At 41.0% G+C, this 21,593-nt stretch overlaps 1 protein-coding gene across 1 annotated transcript in view; it reads left to right on the top strand.

Moving 5' to 3' along the window:
- The first annotated feature begins 21,139 nt into the window (after nucleotides 1-21,139).
- Nucleotides 21,140-21,593, top strand: part of LOC133662404 (23 kDa integral membrane protein-like) — a 39,421-nt gene continuing 38,967 nt past the window's right edge. Inside the window, exons 1-2 of the mRNA XM_062066369.1 lie at nucleotides 21,140-21,274; nucleotides 21,441-21,497. Coding sequence (XP_061922353.1) covers nucleotides 21,215-21,274; nucleotides 21,441-21,497 — 117 coding nt within the window. The 5' untranslated portion in view covers nucleotides 21,140-21,214. The remainder of the gene's footprint in view (nucleotides 21,275-21,440; nucleotides 21,498-21,593) is intronic.

Raw genomic sequence — 21,593 nt, 5'->3', positions numbered from 1 at the left:
ATGTCATACATTCGACAACAACAACGACCTCTCAACCGGAAGCGGAAGAACCTAACTCCCCCTCCGCCTCTTCTCTTAAAGCTACAGTGTCCTCTTAGGTGAATGTCTCTCATTATATGGTTTGGGTCACCACAATATATATATATTAGGGCTGTGAATCTTTGGGTGTCCCATGATTCGATTCAATATCGATTCTTGGGGTCACGATTCAATTCAAAATCGATTTTTTCCGATTCAACGCGATTCTCGATTCAAAAGCGATTTTTTCCCGATTCAAAAGGATTCTCTATTCATTCAATACATAGAATTTCAGCAGGATCTACCCCAGTCTGCTGACATGCAAGCAGAGTAGTAGATTTTTGTAAAAAGCTTTTATAATTGTAAAGGACAATGTTTTATCAACTGATTGCAATAATGTCAATTTGTTTTAACTATTAAATGAACCAAAAATATGACTTATTTTATTTTTGTGAAAATATTGGACACAGTGTGTTGTCAAGCTTATGAGATGCGTTGCAAGTGTAAGCCACTGTGACACTATTGTTCTTTTTTTATTTTTTATAAATGTCTAATGATAATGTCAATGAGGGATTTTTAATCACTGCTATGTTGAAATTTTAACTAATATTGATACTGTTGTTGATAATATTCATTTTTGTTTCACTACTTTTGGTTTGTTCTGTGTCGTGTTTGTGTCTCCTCTCAATTGCTCTGTTTATTGCAGTTCTGAGTGTTGCTGGGTCGGGTTTGGTTTGGAATTGGATTGCATTGTTATGGTATTGCTGTGTATTGTTTTGTTGGATTGATTAATAAAAAAATAAAATAAAATAAAATCGATTTTTAAAAATGAGAATCGATTCTGAATCGCACAACGTAAGAATCGCAATTCGAATTCGAATCGATTTTTTCCCACACCCCCTAATATATATATATATATATATATATATATATATATATATATATATATATATATATATATATATATATATATATATATATATATATATATATATATATATATATATACATACAGTACAGACACTTAATCAATGTGTTTTCTTTATTTTCATGACTATTTACATTGTAGATTGTCACTGAAGGCATCAAAACTATGAATGAACACATGTGGAGTTATGTACTTAACAAAAAAGGTGAAATAACTGAAAACATGTTTTGTATTCTAGTTTCTTCAAAATAGCCATCCTTTGCTCTCATTACTGCTTTGCACACTCTTGGCATTCTCTCGATGAGCTTCAAGAGGTAGTCACCTGAAATGGTTTTCACCTCACAAGTGTGCTTGAGGCTCATCCGGAGAATGCCAAGAGTGTGCAAAACAGTAATCAGAGCAACGTGCAACCTGAGCCGCAGGTTGCAGACCCCCGGCCTAACCCTATAAACAATCTGAAATACAAGATGTGGTAAAACCAGGATACATCGGGCTCTGATCTTGAGCTTCATAGAAATGTGAAATTTCCTTTACACAACATATTATAAATACACCTTGTACACAACATAAACACTGTTCAAATATATACACAGTTAAGACATAGGCGAACAGTTGTGAAATATCCCTGTACATGTGTTGGTTAAACATTTAATATGCCATATACAAACACTTATACTTCTGTGCACTCGTTTTCTTAGACCCTTACCTTGTTAATGCATGCATACTGATACTGAGCTAATGCTAGACATTTGTTTAATATTTTGTTTGACATACTGTGGTTTAATATTGAAGTGCAAAGATGTGCTTAACGTAGAATGGAACAATGCTGACACCTTATGTATGTCAGTCAACCACGCTTGTGGTTACACATGCTCGTCGCATTTGATTCTCGGAATGTTTACCAGACCGATGACGTAATCAGAGATAAACACCTGTCAGAAGTTTCCCTACTTTGGTTTGATTTCCGTTTGGGGTTCTTGTTCTTACGATCTAGCGAAAGTTGGTGACATGTAGAGACAACAACCCGACAACGACAGAATTGGGCATCTACGTCAACAATATGATTTGCCTGAGTGTTTAAAGAAAGAAGACAACAGCACAGAGCATGTGCCAAATATTTTCTTCTGATTGAATATGGAAAAGGTCCATGTCTTTGTGGACCTTGCTTTGTGCACTGGTGCACAGTCATGTTGGAAGAGGAAGGTTGGGAGCATGGAATTGTCCAAAATGTTTTGGTATCCTGGAGCATTCAAAGTTCCTTTCACTGGAACTAAGGGGCCAAGCCCAACTCCTGAAAAACAACCTGTCAGGTTCAAACACCGAACTATCTATTACACAAGACAAGAAGAAGGAATCAAGCAGAGACAGAGTTGAATTTTACTCATGAGGAGAGACGTATTGGGCTGTACACTCAGTTACAGTTTCCCCCTACGCTCTAAGGTACAGTCCCATGTTCTCCTCTATTTATCACTGAGGCCGCAAGCAGCCCCTAATAGACACAATACATGATTATTCAGAATGGAAATGTGCTGACACTCGTGATTTCGCCCTGTCTCTGTCCTGTCCGCGTCGGGGTACTCGATGTCCGTCCTTGGCTGTCGGCAGGTAGGGTCTGGAACCAAACTGCTGACAAGAGAAAACTCGCAAAGCAAGACCACAAGTTGTGCCTTTGCACAGATAGAAAAGTACAACTTCAGCACAATTGATAATAACTATAGCAACGGCCTTTAAGCATAAGAATTGTGTGATAACTTATACATAATTATTCTAACACAACCCCACACAATAATTCCTCCTCCAAAACAAACACAATGAAATGAAAACTGTAGCAATATGACATCAGAATATGGATCAACGAGCAATATTTCAATTACCTGGGGGCCATATAACCAGAAAAACATTTTGCCAGTCGAAATAAGCTATCTTTAAGGACAATAAGATGATAAAGGTTGTGGTTAAAAATCCCAATTTTGGACATAATAAATGGCAATGTCATTATTTATTGTGTTGTAGTGTAGCTAATTGCTTTGTAGATGTCGGGAACATGGTTTGTCGTGATCACAATATGCAGATGACAGCGGGAGGCAGGGTGCAGGTAAAAAGGTGTCTAATGCTTAAACCAAAAATAAACAAAAAGCGAGTGCCGCTAAGAAAAGGCATTGAAGCTTAGGGAGGGATTCGCAAAACGAAACTAAAACTGAACTGAACTGGCTGCAAAATAAACAAAAACAGAATGCTGGACGACAGCAAAGACTTACAGCAGACGGCGTCCACAAAGTACATCCGTACATGACATGACAATCAACAACAGAACACTACACGGCAAAAACTGAAATCTAAGTAAGATGAAATATCTCAAATAAGGGTGATATTTGCTTATTTTCTGTCTAATAAGATAATTCTTCTCACTAAGCAGATTTTATGTTAGAGTGTTTTACTTGTTTTAAGTGTTTTGGTCCTAAATGATCTCAGTAAGATATTACAGCTTGTTGCTGAGATTTGATGACATATATTGAGTAAAACATGCTTGAAACTAGAATATCAACTGTTGCAAAGCTGTGTCATCAACACTCACAAGTATAAAACTACTTTTTTAAAGTAATAATTTCTTATTTCAAGCATGAAAAAAAAAAATCATGACTTTGACACAATTGTGTCTCATAATTAAAACAGATGACAGCCAAATGGACTTTGCTGTTTTATTTTCAATGAAACAATAGAAAATAGGTACTCATATAGTAGTACAGTTGGCACAGTACAGTAAACTGACAGTTAGTATTTAAACATTTGACATTTCAGACAATTTTGAACAGAAATAGTTCATGCACATTCAGATAAATTCCTCAAAATTACAATTAAAAAAATGTTGGCCCGGGGGCCGGGCTGTATATATGCGCACTAATTGACTGAAAGATCACGCACTTGGCGCGATGATGTCATGTTGTCGATGGAAAAATGCATTTTTAGACCATATGATTTGCCTGAGCGGCTAGGAGACCCCGAGAGTAACAAGCGGTTGCCTTGTTGCCTTTCCGTTAAGAACAATACATTTGTTTTTAGTATAAGTTTGCTGGTTTTAAGAAATGTAATGCCAAGCGCATATCATTATGTCAAGATAATGGCACTAACATTTACTTCATTTAAGAATTTTTTTCAACATATTGAGCAAAAAGGTCTCTTTTTTTTCTACCAAGAAAAGTGCACTTGTTATTAGTGAGAATATACTTATTTTAAGGTATTTTTGGGTTCATTGAGGTTAGCTAATTTGACTTGTTTTGGAAAGTCTTGACAAGCCAAATTTTCTTGTTCTATTGGCAGATAATTGTGCTTAGTTCAAATAAAATACCCCTAATTTTTGTATTTTTTTCTCTTGTTTTTGAACACTGACTTTTTACAGTGTACACACATGAAAACACCAAAACACTCCAAATAAGTCAGGGCGTGATGTGACAGGTGGTGACAGCACCCCTACTTTGAGACAAGAGCTATAGTGATGCATGCTTGGCTATGGTTTGAATTTATATCCAACACTTGCGAGAACGGCTTTTTACTGTCAATATCGGCCGCTGAGTTTCATTTTTTAATGTTTTCTGCTGGTGGTGTGCCTCGGGCTTTTTCCAAATGAAAAAAATGTGCCTTGGTTTAAAAAAGGTTGAAAAACACTGTGTTAGATGACAAAACCACCTCAACAGTATTGACAAGACTGCAAAAATCTACAGACCCCGTTTCCATATGAGTTGGGAAATTGTGTTAGATGTAAATATAAACGGAATACAATGATTTGCAAGTCCTTTTTAACCCATATTCAGTTGAATGCACTACAAAGACAACATATTTGATGTTCAAACTCATAAACTTTATTTATTTTTTTGCAAATTATAATTAACTTAGAATTTCATGGCTGCAACACGTGCCAAAGTAGTTGGGAAAGGGCATGTTCACCACTGTGTTACATGGCCTTTCCTTTTAACAACACTCAGTAAATGTTTGGGAACTGAGGAGACACATTTTTGAAGCTTCTCAGGTGGAATTCTTTCCCATTCTTGCTTGATGTACAGCTTAAGTTGTTCAACAGTCCGGGGGTCTCCCTTGTGCTATTTTAGGCTTCATAATGCGCCACACATTTTCAATGGGAGACAGGTCTGGACTACAGGCAGGCCAGTCTAGTACCCGCAATCTTTTACTATGAAGCCACGTTGATGTAACACGTGGCTTGGCATTGTCTTGCTGAAATAAGCAGGGGCGTCCATGGTAACGTGGATGGCAACATATGTTGCTCCAAAACCTGTATGTACCTTTCAGCATTAATGGTGCCTTCACAGATGTGTAAGTTACCCATGTCTTGGGCACTAATACACCCCCATACCATCACACATGCTGCCTTTTACACTTTGTGCCTATAACAATCCGGATGGTTCTTTTCCTCTTAGGTCCGGAGGACACGACGTCCACAGTTTCCAAAAACAATTTGAAATGTGGACTCGTCAGACCACAGAACACTTTTCCACTTTGTATCAGTCCATCTTAGATGAGCTCAGGCCCAGCGAAGCCGACGGCGTTTCTGGGTGTTGTTGATAAACGGTTTTCGCCTTGCATAGGAGAGTTTTAACTTGCACTTACAGATGTAGCGACCAACTGTAGTTACTGACAGTGGGTTTCTGAAGTGTTCCTGAGCCTTTGTGGTGATATCCTTTACACACTGATGTGGCTTGTTGATGCAGTACAGCCTGAGGGATGGAAGGTCACGGGCTTAGCTGCTTACGTGCAGTGATTTCTCCAGATTCTCTGAACCCTTTGATGATATTACGGAGCGTAGATGGTGAAATCCCTAAATTCTTTGCAATAGCTGGTTGAGAAATAATGTTCTTAAACTGTTCAACAATTTGCTCAGGCATTTGTTGACAAAGTGGTGACCCTCGCCCCATCCTTGTTTGTGAATGACTGAGCATTTCATGGAATCTACTTTTATACCCAATCATGGCACCCACCTGTTCCCAATTTGCCTGTTCACCTGTGGGATGTTCCAAATAAGTGTTTGATGAGCATTCCTCAACTTTATCAGTATTTATTGCCACCTTTCACAACTTCTTTGTCACGTGTTGCTGGCATCAAATTCTAAAGTTAATGATTATTTGCAAAAAAAAAAAAAAGTTTATGAGTTTGAACATCAAATATGTTGTCTTTGTAGCATATTCAACTGAATATGGGTTGAAAATGATTTGCAAATCATTGTATTCCGTTTATATTTACATCTAACACAATTTCCCAACTCATATGGAAACGGGGTTTGTAAGTCACACATGAAGAACTAAACGAAAGAAAATCCACCGCAAAGATGACGGCTGTTCTTGTCACGTCTTTTTTTTAATTTCAGACAGCCTTAGAACCGACACCCAGCGACCAGTATCTACTTTGGACCTCCGAACATCCCACAGCACACAAACCATCAGTTCTGAGGACACTCTATGAACGGGCCAACCTCATAACAGAAGAAGAAGAAGCAAGACAGAAAGAAAGAGAAACACATTCAAAAAAAGATTGAAAACATTTCAACATCCCACCTGGGCTATTAAAAAAGGGGAACAACAAGTAAAAAAGAAGGAACAAAGAACAGACAAAAACCTAAAATTACCTTGCCATACATCAGGGGAAATGATCTATAATACTGTATCTATCTATATCTGTGGCCGTCCATTGATTTCCATGATGACGGAGACATTCCATTCCATGGTGTACAATACATTCAAGTCCAGGTCTTTGTAGACATACCTGGTTGGTCTCACTTTCGCTAAGACTAAAGTGATGAACACCGCGCGACTGATATTTTGGCACTCTCTGATCCCTCAGGTCAATATCCAATGGATCCAATCCAAGGCATGACACCTGGTGACAAAGGGTCCGGAATTACAGAACCCATACAACCGGTCATTACAAAAACACAAAGTAAACCGCAGTTAAACCTCACACAAAATCAAGACAGTTATGCATCCGAAGGACGAAACTAAAAATGCTATGTGAATTACGAAATCCAGTGCATAGTTGCAAACATACAAAACCCAAAAGCAGTGAAGTTGTCACGTTGTGTAAATGGTAAATAAAAACAGAATACAATGATTTGCAAATCCTTTTCAACTCATATTCAATTGAATTGACTGCAAAGACAAGACACTTAACGTTCGAACTGAGACACTTTGTTATTTTTTTGCAAATATTAGCTCATTTGGAATTTGATGCCTGCAACGTGTTTCAAAAAAGCTGGCACGAGTGGCAAAAAAGACTGAGAAAGTTGAGGAATGCTCATCAAACACTTGTTTGGAACATCCCACAGGTGAACAGGCTAATTGGGAACAGGTGGGTGCCATGATTGGGTATAAAGACAGCTTCCGTGAAATGCTCAGTCATTCACAAACAAGGACGGGGCGAGGGTCACCACTTTGTCGACAAATGCGTGAGCAAATTGTCCAACAGTTTAAGAACAACATTTCTCAACCAGCTATTGCAAGGAATTTAGGGATTCCACCATATACGCTCCGTAATATCATCAAAAGGTTCAGAGAATCAGGAGAAATCACTGCACGTTAGCGATGATATTACGGACCTTCGATCCCTCAGGCGGTACTGCATCAAAAAGCGACATCAGTGTGTAAAGGATATCACCACATGGGCTCAGGAACACTTCAGAAAACCACTGTCAGTAACTACAGTTGGTCGCTGCTGTTAGAATAATTATGTATAAGTTATCACACAACTCTTATGCTTAAAGGCCGTTGCTATAGTTATTATCAATTGTGCTGAAGTTGTACTTTTCTATCTGTGCAAAGGGACAACATGCAATTTTGGATTGCGAGTCGTCTCGTATCAGTGTTTGTGTCCAGACCCGGCCTGCTGACTGCCAAGGGCGAACATCGAGTACCTCGACGCAGACAAAGCAGAGACAGGCCGATATCACGAGTGTCAGCACATTTCCATTTCTGAATAATCATATATTGTGTCTAACTGGGGCTGCTGAAATGACCCCCCTTTCTTCAGAAGCAGCCTTAGTGATGTAACCAGGGACCTCCCGAATAAATAGTGGAGCATGTGGGCTGTGCCTTAGAGCGTAGGTTGGAACTGTAACCGAGTGTACAGCACAATACGTCTCTCCTCATTGAGTAAAATTGAACTCTGTCTCTGCCTGATTCCTTGCTTCTTGTCTGTTTAAAATGTGTCATCGGTGTTTGAAAGTTAAAACTCTACTATGCAAAGCCAAAGCCATTTATCAACAACACCCAGAAACCTTTTGAAAAAGACTGAAGATGACAGTCGAAACATCCATCCATCCATTTTCTACCGCTTATTCCCTTCGGGGTGACGGGGGGCGCTGGAGCCTACCTCAGCTACAGTCGGGCGGAAGGCGGGGTACACCCTGGACAAGTCGCCACCTCATCGCAGGGCCAACACAGATAGACAGACAACATTCACACTCACATTCACACACTAGGGCCAATTTAGTGTTGCCAATCAACCTATCCCCAGGTGCATGTCTGTGGAGGTGGGAGGAGCCTATCCCCAGGTGCATGTCTTTGGAGGTGGGAGGAAGCCGGAGTACCCGGAGGGAACCCACGCAGTCACGGGGAGACCAGTCGAAACATGTCAGGTAGAAATACTGAAAAAAATGTCTGACTACAAGAAATTTGAAATGCTCTGACTGTTACATAAAAGAATGCAGTTAGGGTTTTCAATACAAGAATGGCTACCTCTTTTTTTTTGGGTCTGGTTCCTGCTGTTTACGTTGGCACCGGTGTCGTTATGCTAGCCCAGGGGTCGGCAACCCAAAATGTTGAAAGAGCCATACTGGACCAAAAATACAAACAACAAAAAATCTGTCTAGAGCCGCAAAGAATGTAAAGCCTTATATAAGTGTTATAATGAAGGCAACACATGATGTAAGTGTCTATATTAACTATATTAGCCTACTATCAAAATGACTTTAAAAGCCTTATATAAGTGTTATAAGGAAGGCAACACATGATGTAAGTGTCTATATTAGCTGTATTAGCCTACTATCAAAATGACTTTAAAAGTCTTATATAAGTGTTATAATGAAGACAACACATGATGTAAGTGTCTATATTAGCTATATTAGCCTACTATCAAAATGACTTTAAAAGTCTTATATAAGTGTTATAATGAAGACAACACATGATGTAAGTGTCTATATTAGCTATATTAGCCTACTATCAAAATGACTTTAAAAGTCTTATATAAGTGTTATAATGAAGGCAACACATGATGTAAGTGTCTATATTAGCCTACTATCAAAATGACTTTAAAAGCCTTATATAAGTGTTATGATGAAGACAACACATGTTGTAAGTGTCTATATTAGCCTACTATCAAAATTACTTTAAAAGCCTTATATAAGTGTTATAATGAAGGCAACACATGATGTAAGTGTCTATATTAGCCTACTATCAAAATGACTTTAAAAGCCTTATATAAGTGTTATGATGAAGACAACACATGTTGTAAGTGTCTATATTAGCCTACTATCAAAATGACTTTAAAAGCCTTATATAAGTGTTATAATGAAGGCAACACATGATGTAAGTGTCTATATTAGCCTACTATCAAAATGACTTTAAAAGCCTTATATAAGTGTTATAATGAAGGCAACACATGATGTAAGTGTCTATATTAGCCTACTATCAAAATGACTTTAAAAGCCTTATATAAGTGTTATAATGAAGACAACACATGATGTAAGTGTATATTTGTTGTGTCATGTTTGTCCTCCTACAGAAACCATATTAAAACAAAATATATATTTTTATCCTCATCTTTTTTCCATTTTCATACATTTTTGAAAAAGCTCCAGGGAGCCACTAGGGCGGCGCCAACGATCCGCACATTGCTGACCCCCGTGCTAGCCCATCCCTACTCCTAACTCTAACCGACGTCTTTTTTTTCCAACCAACCTTCGCAGACTGCTTTGTCTTCAAGGTTTGTATCGACTATCTTGTCCACCTTTTGGGCTGCGCTCCAGCGTCGTGAGCCTGGTGGTGGAACATTTAGGAGGCTTTCGAGCCGCACGGCCTGTTTACAACGGGGTCTTTTTGTTTCGCACGCATACAGGAAACTCTGCCTTTCCTCTCGTAAACCCGATAAAAAAAAAACTCGTATTCCTGTCCCGTCTCGTCACAACTGGAAGGTTGTTTCCTGATGGTAACCATGGAGACAGTGCCGATGCTCCAGGTCAAAGGTTAAACAACGTGACCTCGCACAAGAACAAGTCGCTTTTTAGTGTTTTCCCCTAATCCTTTCCCTCTCACATCCTCTCCCTCTGCCTCTGCCTCACACTTACACAAACACAAACTTGCAGCGACCTACAGCAGAGGTGTCAAAAGTGGTTTTCACTGAGGGCCACATGGCAGTTATGTTTGGCCCCAGAGGGCCACTTCTAACAGTGAATACTATTATTACACAATTTTTTTAAATGCATTTTAAAAAAAATACGGTTGGTTGCAATAATGTAGTGTATATTACTGTAAATGGAAAAACAGTACTGCTGTTTTTATGGTTAAAAAAAGGCAGCTCAGTTGCCAGAATTTTACTGTAAAATGTACATTTTTTTTTTTTACTGTAAATAAATTTTTTTTTTTCAATTTTACAGAAAAATGTTGGCACCCGAGCTGCCAGTTTGTTTGTTTTTTTTAACCGCAAATCAACAAGTGTAGATTTTTGGGTGTCCATCCATCCATTTTCTACCACTTGTCCCTTTTGGGGGTGCTGGGGCCTATCTCAGCTGCATTCGGGCGGAAGGCGGGGTACACCCTGGACAAGTCGCCACCTCATCACAGGGCCATTCGATTAAAAAAAATAGATAAAAAAACAGGATCATACATTGGTAATAATTTAAGTCCAGGGACGTATTTCCTGAGTTTATAAACATAGATAACAAATAGATTTGATTTAAAATCCCCTAAAGTGAAGTGAATTACGTTTATATAGCGCTTTTTCTCAAGTGACTCAAAGCACTTTACATAGTGAAACCCAATATCTAAGTTACATTTAAAGCAGTGTGGGTGGCACTGGGAGCAGGTGGGTAAAGTGTCTTGCCCAAGGACACGACGGCAGTGACTAGGATGGCGGAAGCGGGGATCGAACCTGGAACCCTCAAGTTGCTGGCACGGCCTCTCTACCAACCGAGCTATACCGCCCTTAAAGAGCAGGAAAACCTGCAAAACAGGCTGGTAGGGATTAAATAGCCTCCATGATTTCTCTCGACCCAACGAATATGTATATATATATATATTTTTTTTTTATCGATATTTTTTAATCGAATGGCCCTGTGATGAGATGGCGACTTGTCCAGGGTGTACTCCGCCTTCCGCCCGAATGCAGCTGAGATAGGCTCCCACACCCCCCGCGACCTCAAAAGGGACAAGCGGTAGAAAATGGATAAATGGATTTATTGATTTTTTTATCGATTTTTTGATTTTTTTTAATCGAATAGCCCTGTGATGAGTTGGCGACTTGTCCAGGGCGTACCCCGCCTTCCGCCCGAACGCAGCTGAGATAGGCTCCGGCACCCTCCGTGACCCCAAAAGGGACAAGCGGTAGAAAATGGATGGATTTTTGGGTGTATTACTGTAAATGCCAAGACGGCACCACAGTTTATTACAGTAAAAAAAAGTACTGTTTTTTTCATTTAGAGAAAAATGCTGTAAAAATCACAGTAAATTTCACAATTTGACCGTGAAATCTATTGCTACTTTTACATTGCACATTTTGATGGATAACTTGCTTTGAAATCACTATTATTAGTATTTATTTATATTAAAAAAAATTGTTTCAATGTTTGATCATATATTTTTGGATAATTAGACAATATTTATGTTAGCATAATTTGCAATTACATTGAGTACATACAGCACAGGCCAAAAGTTTGGACACACCTTCTCATTCAATGCGTTTTAAAGTAAAGTACCCATGATTGTCACACACACACTAGGTGTGGCGAAATTATCTCTGCATTTCACCCATCACCCTTGATCACCACCTGGGAGGTGAGGGGAGCAGTGAGCAGCAGCGGTGGTTGCGCCCGGGAATTATTTTTGGTGATTTAACCCCCAATTCCAACCCTTGATGCCGAGTGTCAAGCAGGGAGGTAATGGGTCCCATTTTTATAGTCTTTGGTATGACTCGGCCGGGGTTTGAACTCACAACCTACCCGTCTCAGGGCGGACACTCTAACCACATGACTATTTACATCGCAGATTGTCGCTGAAGGCATCAAATCTATGAATAAACACATGTGGAGTTATGTACTTAACAAAAAAAAAAGGTGAAATAACTGAAAGCATGTTTTATATTCTAGTTTCTTCAAAATAGCCACCCTTTGCTCTGATTACTGCTTTGCACACTCTTGGCATTCTCTCGATGAGCTTCAAGCACACCTGTGAAGCGAAAACCATTTCAGGTGACTACCTCTTGAAGCTCTTCGCGAGAATGCCAAGATTGTGCAAAAAATGTATCACAGCAAAGGGTGGCTATTTTGAAGAAACTAGAATATAAAACATGTTTTCAGTTATTTCACCTTTTTTTGTTAAGTACATACTGTAACTCCACATGTGTTCATTCTATTATTACTATTACTACTATTATGTTAGATCTACTATGGACTGGACTTTCACAATATTATGTCAGACCCACTCGACGTCCATTGCATCCGGTCTCCCCTAGAGGGGGTGGGGGGGATCACCCACATATGCGGTCCTCTCCAAGGTTTCTCATAGTCATTCACTGGCTCCTTGTGCGTTACCGAATCAACTTTAAACTCCTTTTATTTGTTTTTAAATGTCTAAACAACCCCGCGCCAACATATCTCTCCGACCTCCTTCAGCTTTACTGCCCCACCCGATCCCTAAGATCAACCGATCAGCTGCTACTGACGGTCCCTGACACAAGGCTGAAGCTTAGAGGTGACAGAGCTTTCGCCGCTGCTGCTCCCAAGCTCTGGAACGACCTACCTCTGAGTGTTAGACAAACCTCCTCTTTTCCTGTTTTTAAATCTCTCTTAAAAACATACTTTTATTCCATGGCTTTTAACACTGAGTGATATCCATCCTGCAATGGCGCCCCATAATAAACCTGCTGTGAACCTGTTTTTATGTTTTATTTATTTATTTTTTATCGTGTTCTGTTTGTGTTGTGTTGTGTTTGCTCGGTTCTCGTATTATCTTTTAACCTGCCCATTGTACAGCACTTTGGCTAACCCTGTGGTAAATTTCAAAATGTGCTTTATAAATAAAGTTGATTTGATTGATTCACATCGACGTCCCATTGGGGTTGTGAGTTTTTCCTTGCCCTTATGTGGGCTCTGTACCGCGGATGTCGTTGTGGCTTGTGCGGCCCTTTGAGACACTTGTGATTTAGGGCTATATAAATAAACATTGATTGATTCATTCATTCATTCATAGTTTTGATAAGTGTTAGAATAATTATGTGTAAGTTATCACACAACTCTTTTGCTTAAAGGCCGTTGCTATAGTTATTATCAATTGTGCTGAAGTTGTACTTTTCTATCTGTGCAAAGGGACGACATTGCAAGATTGAGGAAGCTACTCCCGCAGACCGAGGACAGCAGGAACTTCACTCGGTGACAGAAAACACTGTGAGTAATGGCTTCCTGCGCGTCTTGCACCATACTCACGGAGAGGTTGGCTCTGCTAGAGGGCCGTGTCCGCCAGTTAGAGCAGAGTAATGTCGTAACTTTAGATGTTGCGGATACATCTGCTAGCGTTAGCTGTAGCGAGCTAACTAGCCCAGCTTGTAGCAGTCCTAAGCGGCCTACAAGCTACGGTGTACCGGTTGAGACGCATAATAGATTTAGCTCTTTAGCTAGTCCTACACCCCAGTCTACCGGGCACCACACCTTAGTCATAGGGGACTCCATCACCCGAAACATAAAGCTTAGCAAACCAGCCACAGTAAAGTGTATCCCCGGGGCCAGAGCACCTGACATTGAAGCTAATCTTAGGGAGCTAACTCGCAACAGGCCTAGTAAACACGTACGACAGGCTAATCGCACCACTAATTATGCGAATATAGTTGTACACGTTGGCTCCAATGACACTAGAATGAGACAGTCAGAGATTACAAAGAGAAACATAGCCAGGACTTGTGATCTCGCCAGAAAGATGTCCAGGCATCGAGTAATTGTCTCTGGCCCCCTGCCTGCGAGAGGCAATGATGAGAGATATAGCAGACTAGTCTCGCTTAACAAGTGGCTGGCTAGCTTCTGTAGGCAACAGGGACTAACGTTTATTGATAACTGGCCCTCTTTCCGGGGCAAACCAGGCTTGCTGATGAGAGACGGCCTTCACCCTAACCAGGAAGGCGCCATCATCCTGTCTACAAACATAGACTACTATTTAAGTCTCACTTGACTGACTACACTAGAGCAAGCCCGGTCACAGGCAATTACAATGTCTGTTAGTCCGGGTGAGGAGTCAGTTAAGCTAGAACTAGCCAGCGCCAGGCTGGATAATCCATGTACGCATAGCAATTCTCTTAGAATAATACACAATTCACATAATGTTTTTTCTGTTGTGTCTGTGTCAGAGGTGGACATGCATTCTACTGAGGTGGCAAATTATGATATGTCCAGTCTATTGCAGCACCAAGCAAACAATCGGAAAATTCCCGTCATATCAATTCCTAGATATGGTCGAAACTATTTAAAGTGCACTACGCATAATAAACGCAACATTGTTAATATTGCCACTACGGATAATCTTAACAAAAACTCGTCAAAACAGCCCAATACCTATAATATGGGCTTTTTAAACATAAGATCATTGTCTCCCAAGGCGTTATTAGTTAATGAGGTCATTAGAGACAACAATGTTAACGTCATTGGTCTTAGCGAAACCTGGCTCAAACCAGACGAATTTTTTGCGCTCAATGAGGCATCTCCTCCTAACTATACGAATGCGCATGTTGCCCGTCCTCTTAAAAGGGGAGGGGGTGTCGCACTAATATACAATGAAAATTTCAATCTTACCCCTAACCTAAATAATACATATAAATCGTTTGAGGTGCTTACTATGAGGTCTGTCACACCGCTACCTCTCGACCTGGCTGTTATCTACCGCCCCCCTGGGCCCTATTCGGACTTTATCAGTGAATTCTCAGAGTTCGTTGCTGATCTAGTGACGCACGCCGACAATATAATCATAATGGGGGACTTTAATATCCATATGAATACCCCATCGGACCCTCAGTGCGTGGCGCTCCAAACCATAATTGATAGCTGTGGTCTTACACAAATAATACATGAACCCACGCATCGCAACGGTAATACAATAGATCTAGTGCTTGTCAGGGGTGTCACCACCTCCAAAGTTATGATACTTCCATATACTAAAGTAATGTCCGATCATTACCTTATAAAATTTGAAGTTTTGACTCATTGTCAACAAGCTAATAATAATAATAACTGCTATAGCGGCCGCAACATTAATGCTGCCACAACGATGACTCTTGCTGACCTACTGCCTTCGGTAATGGCACCATTCCCAAATTATGTCGGCTCTATTGATAACCTCACTAACAACTTTGACGATGCCTTGCGCGAAATTATTGATAGTATAGCACCGCTAAAGCAAAAAAGGGCCCCTAAAAGGCGCACCCCATGGTTTACAGAAGAAATTAGAGCTCATAAATTATCATGTAGAAAACTGGAACGCAAATGGCGCGCGACTAAACTTGAGGTTTTCCATCAAGCATGGAGTGATAGTTTAATAACTTATAAGCGCATGCTTACCTTAGCTAAAGCTAAATACTACTCAAATCTCATCCGCCTCAACAAAAACGATCCTAAATTTCTGTTTAGTACAGTAGCATCGCTAACCCAACAAGGGACTCCTCCCAGTAGCTCCACCCACTCGGCAGATGATTTTATGAATTTCTTTAATAAGAAAATTGAACTCATTAGAAAGGAGATTAAAGACAACGCATCCCAGCTACAACTGGGTTCTATTAACACAAATACGACTGTATATACGACGGACATTGCCCTCCAAAATAGTTTCTCTCTCTTTGATGAAATAACATTGGAGGAATTGTTAAAATGTGTAAATGGGATAAAACAAACAACATGTTTACTTGACCCACTTCTTGGGAAACTTATCAAGGAACTGTTTGTATTATTAGGTCCATCAGTGTTAAATATTATAAACTTATCACTTTCCTCCGGCACTGTTCCCCTAGCATTCAAAAAAGCGGTTATTCATCCTCTGCTCAAAAGACCTAACCTCGATCCTGACCTCATGGTAAACTACCGACCGGTCTCCCACCTTCCGTTTATTTCCAAAATTCTCGAAAAAATTGTTGCACAGCAGCTAAATGAACACTTAGTGACTAACAATCTCTGTGAACCTTTTCAATCCGGTTTCAGGGCAAATCACTCTACGGAGACAGCCCTCGCAAAAATGACTAATGATCTATTGCTAACGATGGATTCTGATGCGTCATCTATGTTGCTGCTTCTTGATCTTAGCGCCGCTTTCGATACCGTCGATCATAATATTTTATTAGAGCGTATCAAAACATGTAGCCAGCGAACCAAGATATGTCAGACTTAGCCTTGTCTTGGTTTAACTCTTATCTTACTGACAGGATGCAGTGCGTCTCCCATAACAATGTGACCTCGGACTATGTCAAGGTAACGTGCGGAGTTCCCCAGGGTTCGGTTCTTGGCCCTGCACTCTTTAGTATTTACATGCTGCCGCTGGGTGACATCATACGCAAGTACGGTGTTAGCTTTCACTGTTATGCTGATGACACTCAACTCTACATGCCCCTAAAGCTGACCAACACGCCGGATTGTAGTCAGCTGGAGGCGTGTCTTAATGAAATTAAACAATGGATGTCCGCTAACTTTTTGCAACTCAACGCTAAGAAAACGGAAATGCTGATTATCGGTCCTGCTAGACACCAACATCTATTTAATAATACCACCTTAACATTTGACAACCAAACAATTACACAAGGCGACTCGGTAAAGAATCTGGGTATTATCTTCGACCCAACTCTCTCGTTTGAGTCACACATTAAGAGTGTTACTAAAACGGCCTTCTTTCATCTCCGTAATATCGCTAAAATTCGTTCCATCTTGTCCACTAGCGACGCTGAGATCATTATTCATGCGTTCGTTACGTCTCGTCTCGATTACTGTAACGTATTATTTTCGGGTCTCCCTATGTCTAGCATTAAAAGATTACAGTTGGTACAAAATGCGGCTGCAAGGCTTTTGACAAAAACAAGAAAGTTTGATCATATTACGCCTATACTGGCTCACCTGCACTGGCTTCCTGTGCACTTAAGATGCGACTTTAAGGTTTTACTACTTACGTATAAAATACTACACGGTTTAGCTCCAGCCTATCTCGCCGATTGTATTGTACCATATGTCCCGACAAGAAATCTGCGTTCAAAGAACTCCGGCTTATTAGTGATTCCCAGAGCCAAAAAAAAGTCTGCGGGCTATAGAGCGTTTTCTATTCGGGCTCCAGTACTCTGGAATGCCCTCCCGGTAACAGTTAGAGATGCTACCTCAGTAGAAGCATTTAAGTCCCATCTTAAAACTCATTTGTATAATCTAGCCTTTAAATAGACCCCCCTTTTTTTAGACCAGTTGATCTGCCGTTTCTTTTCTTCTCTCCTCTTCTCCCCTGTCCCTTGCGAGGGGGAGTTGCATAGGTCCGGTGGCCATGGATGAAGTGCTGGCTGTCCAGAGTCGGGACCCCGGGTGGACCACTAGCCTGTGCATCGGTTGGGGACATCTCTGCGCTGCTGACCCGTCTCCGCTCGGGATGGTTTCCTGTTGGCCCCGCTGTGGACTGGACTCTCGCTGATGTGTTGGATCCACTGTGGACTGGACTTTCACAATGTTATGTCAGACCCACTCGACATCCATTGCTTTCGGTCTCCCCTAGAGGGGGGGGGGGGGGTGGTTACCCACATATGCGGTCCTCTCCAAGGTTTCTCATAGTCATTCACCGACGTCCCACTGGGGTGAGTTTTTCCTTGCCCGTATGTGGGCTCTGTGCCGAGGATGTCGTTGTGGCTTGTGCAGCCCTTTGAGACGCTTGTGATTTAGGGCTATATAAATAAACATTGATTGATTGATTGATTGATTGAAGATTGCGAGTCGTCTCGTATCAGTGTTTGTGTCCAGAACATCGAGTACCGTGACGCAGACAAAGCAGAGACAGGGCAATATCACAAAGTGTCATTTCTGAATAATCATATATTGTGTCCAACTGGGGCTGCTGAAATTATCCCCCCCCCTTCCTTCAGAAGCAGCCTCAGTGATGTAACCAGGGACCTCCCAAATAAATAGAGGAGCACGTGGGTCTGGACCTTAGAGCGTGGTGGTGTCACGGTTTGGTTGCGGCATACTGCGCGGTTCGTTTTCCCGGGATGCAAACGGACGACTACGGACAGGACTTGCAGGTAGGAACATTATTTAATTCTCAAAAAACACTCAAAGAGGTACAAAAACAGAAAACCAACCGACGGAACAAGGTGTCAATCACACTCGAAACTAGGACTAGGAGACTAGACAGGCAAAACTTACGGGATGAAATCCTGAATGGTAAATGGGTTATACTTGTATAGCACTTTTCTACTTTAAGGTACTCAAAGCACTTTGACACTATTTCAACATTCACCCATTCACACACACATTCACACACTGATGGCGGGAGCTGCCATGCAAGGCCCTAACCACGACCCATCAGGAGCAAGGGTGAAGTGTCTTGCTCAAGGACACAACGGACGTGACGAGGTTGGTAGAAGGTGGGGATCGAACCAAGAACCCTCAGGTCGATGGCACGGCCAGTCTCCCAACCGCGCTACGCCGTCCCCATATGAAGCAAACAAAGAAGCCAGACCGACCGACTGGCAAAGGCAGGCTTAAATAATGTCTCTTGATGACCAACAGGTGAGCGTCAGGTGCAAATAATAAGTAGCCATGGTAACAAACTCAGGAGGTGTACAAACAGGAACTAAGGGAGTCCAAAAGAAACATAAAACACAAAACATGATCCGGACCACGGATCATGACAGGTGGGAGATTGTAACTGAGTGTGCAGCCCCAAACGTCTCTCCTCATTTAGCCAAATTGAACTCTGTCTCTGCATGATTCCTTGCTTCTTGTCTGTTTAATAGATGTCATCAGTGTTTGAACCTGACAATGTGACAATCTACAAACCCCGTTTCCATATGAGTTGGGAAATTGTGTTAGATGTAAATATAAACGGAATACAATGATGTGCAAATCATTTTCAACCCATATTCAGTTGAATATGCTACAAAGACAACATATTTGATGTTCAAACTGATAAAAAAAAATTTTTTTGCAAATAATCATTAACTTTATAATTTGATGGCAGCAACACGTGCCAAAGTAGTTGGGAAAGGTTGCAATAAATACTGATAAAGTTGAGGAATGCTCATCAAACACTTATTTGGAACATCCCACAGGTGAACAGGCAAATTGGGAACAGGTGGGTGCCATGATTGGGTATAAAAGTAGATTCCATGGAATGCTCAGTCATTCACAAACAAGGATGGGGCGAGGGTCACCACTTTGTCAACAAATGCCTGAGCAAATTGTTGAACAGTTTAAGAAAAACCTTTCTCAACAAGCTATTGCAAGGAATTTAGGGATTTCACCATCTACGCTCCGTAATATCATCAAAGGGTTCACTGCACGTAAGCAGCTAAGCCCGTGACCTTCGATCCCTCAGGCTGTACTGCATCAACAAGCGACATCAGTGTGTAAAGGATATCACCACATGGGCTCAGGAACACTTCAGAAACCCACTGTCAGTAACTACAGTTGGTCGCTACATCTTTAAGTGCAAGTTAAAACTCTCCTATGCAAGGCGAAAACCGTTTATCAACAACACCCAGAAACGCCGTCGGCTTCGCTGGGCCTGAGCTCATCTAAGATGGACTGATACAAAGTGGAAAAGCGCTCTGTGGTCTGACGAGTCCACATTTCAAATTGTTTTTGGAAACTGTGGACGTCGTGTCCTCAGGACCAAAGAGGAAAAGAACCATCCGGATTGTTATAGGCGCTAAATGTAAAAGGCAGCATGTGTGATGGTATGGGGGTGTATTAGTGCCCAAGACATGGGTAACTTACACATCTGTGAAGGCACCATTAATGCTGAAAGGTACATACAGCTTTTGGAGCAACATATGTTGCCATCCAAGCAATGTTACAATATTTCAGCAAGACAATGCCAAGCCACGTGTTACATCAACGTGGCTTCATAGTAAAAGAGTGCGGGTACTAGACTGGCCTGCCTGTAGTCCAGACATTGAAAATGTGTTTGGCATTATGAAGCCTAAAATAGCACAAGGGAGACCCCCGGACTGTTGAACAACTTAAGCTGTACATCAAGCAAGAATGGGAAAGAATTCCACCTGAGAAGCTTCAAAAATGTGTCTCCTCAGTTCCCAAACGTTTACTGAGTGTTGTTAAAAGGAAAGGTCATGTAACACAGTGGTGAACATGCCCTTTCCCAACTACTTTGGCACGTGTTGCAGCCATGAAATTCTAAGTTAATGATTATTTGAAAGAAAAAAAATTAAAGTTTATGAGTTTGAACATCAAATATGTTGTCTTTGTAGTGCATTCAACTGAATATGAGTTGAAAAGGATTTGCAAATCATTGTATTCCGTTTATATTTACATCTAACACAATTTCCCAACTCATATGGAAACGGGGTTTGTACAATGTAAATAGTCATGAAAATAAAGAAAAGGCATTGAATGAGAAGGTGTGTCCAAACTTTTGGCCTGTACTGTATATATTTTTTTCTCCCAAAATAGAAAGAAAGAATACATTTAGTAAGATAAGTACTTTATTGATACATATTATTTCCAGGCTTTCGAGGGCCAAATAAAATGAAGTGGCGCGCCGCATCTGGCCCCCGGGGCCTTGACTTTGACACCTGTGACCTTGAGCAACTAGACTTGTCAATCCATTAAAGTTGGGTTTTTATTGCAATGTTAAAATCCTTTTGTCTTCTTGCGTAATGACTTCAATAGCGTGTTTGACGTGATCATGGAGGGGATGTTGAAGGGGGCGGGGGGTCTCTTCTAGTCTGCGGGCTGTGGGCCGGCGTTGGCATTCTCCCTGCAGGTTTGACATCGCAACAAGCTGCAGCCCGTACGAAGGCACACACTTCACTCCTGCTCTCAAGATGGGGAAAATCAACGGCTGCCTCAAATGTCTCTTCATCTTCTTCAACGTGATCTTTGCTGTAAGTACACCAGCCTCTTCTTCTTCCAAAAAACATTTTTGCATGTGTTAAATTGACTTTACATTAACATCAGGTAAAAAACTGAAAGTCACCAACGTCCTGTCCTCTCTGGACTAGCGTGACTGGTGAGGATTAAGTAAGAATGTCAACGTTGTGTTTTTCTTAGATCATTGGATGTCTGCTGATCTTTGGGGTGGTGAAGGCCAGCATTTACAGTCAGCAGGTAAACTAACGGCCGAGACAAGAACCTTCAACTTTTCTTCTTCCTGCCATATGGTAATACTCATGCTTCAGTTGGTCTGCCTGACAAAAGCGATGA

Source organism: Entelurus aequoreus, linkage group LG12 (genome assembly GCF_033978785.1).
Source record: "Entelurus aequoreus isolate RoL-2023_Sb linkage group LG12, RoL_Eaeq_v1.1, whole genome shotgun sequence".
Lineage (NCBI taxonomy): Eukaryota > Metazoa > Chordata > Actinopteri > Syngnathiformes > Syngnathidae > Entelurus > Entelurus aequoreus.
This window is presented reverse-complemented; position numbering and strand designations above follow the sequence as displayed.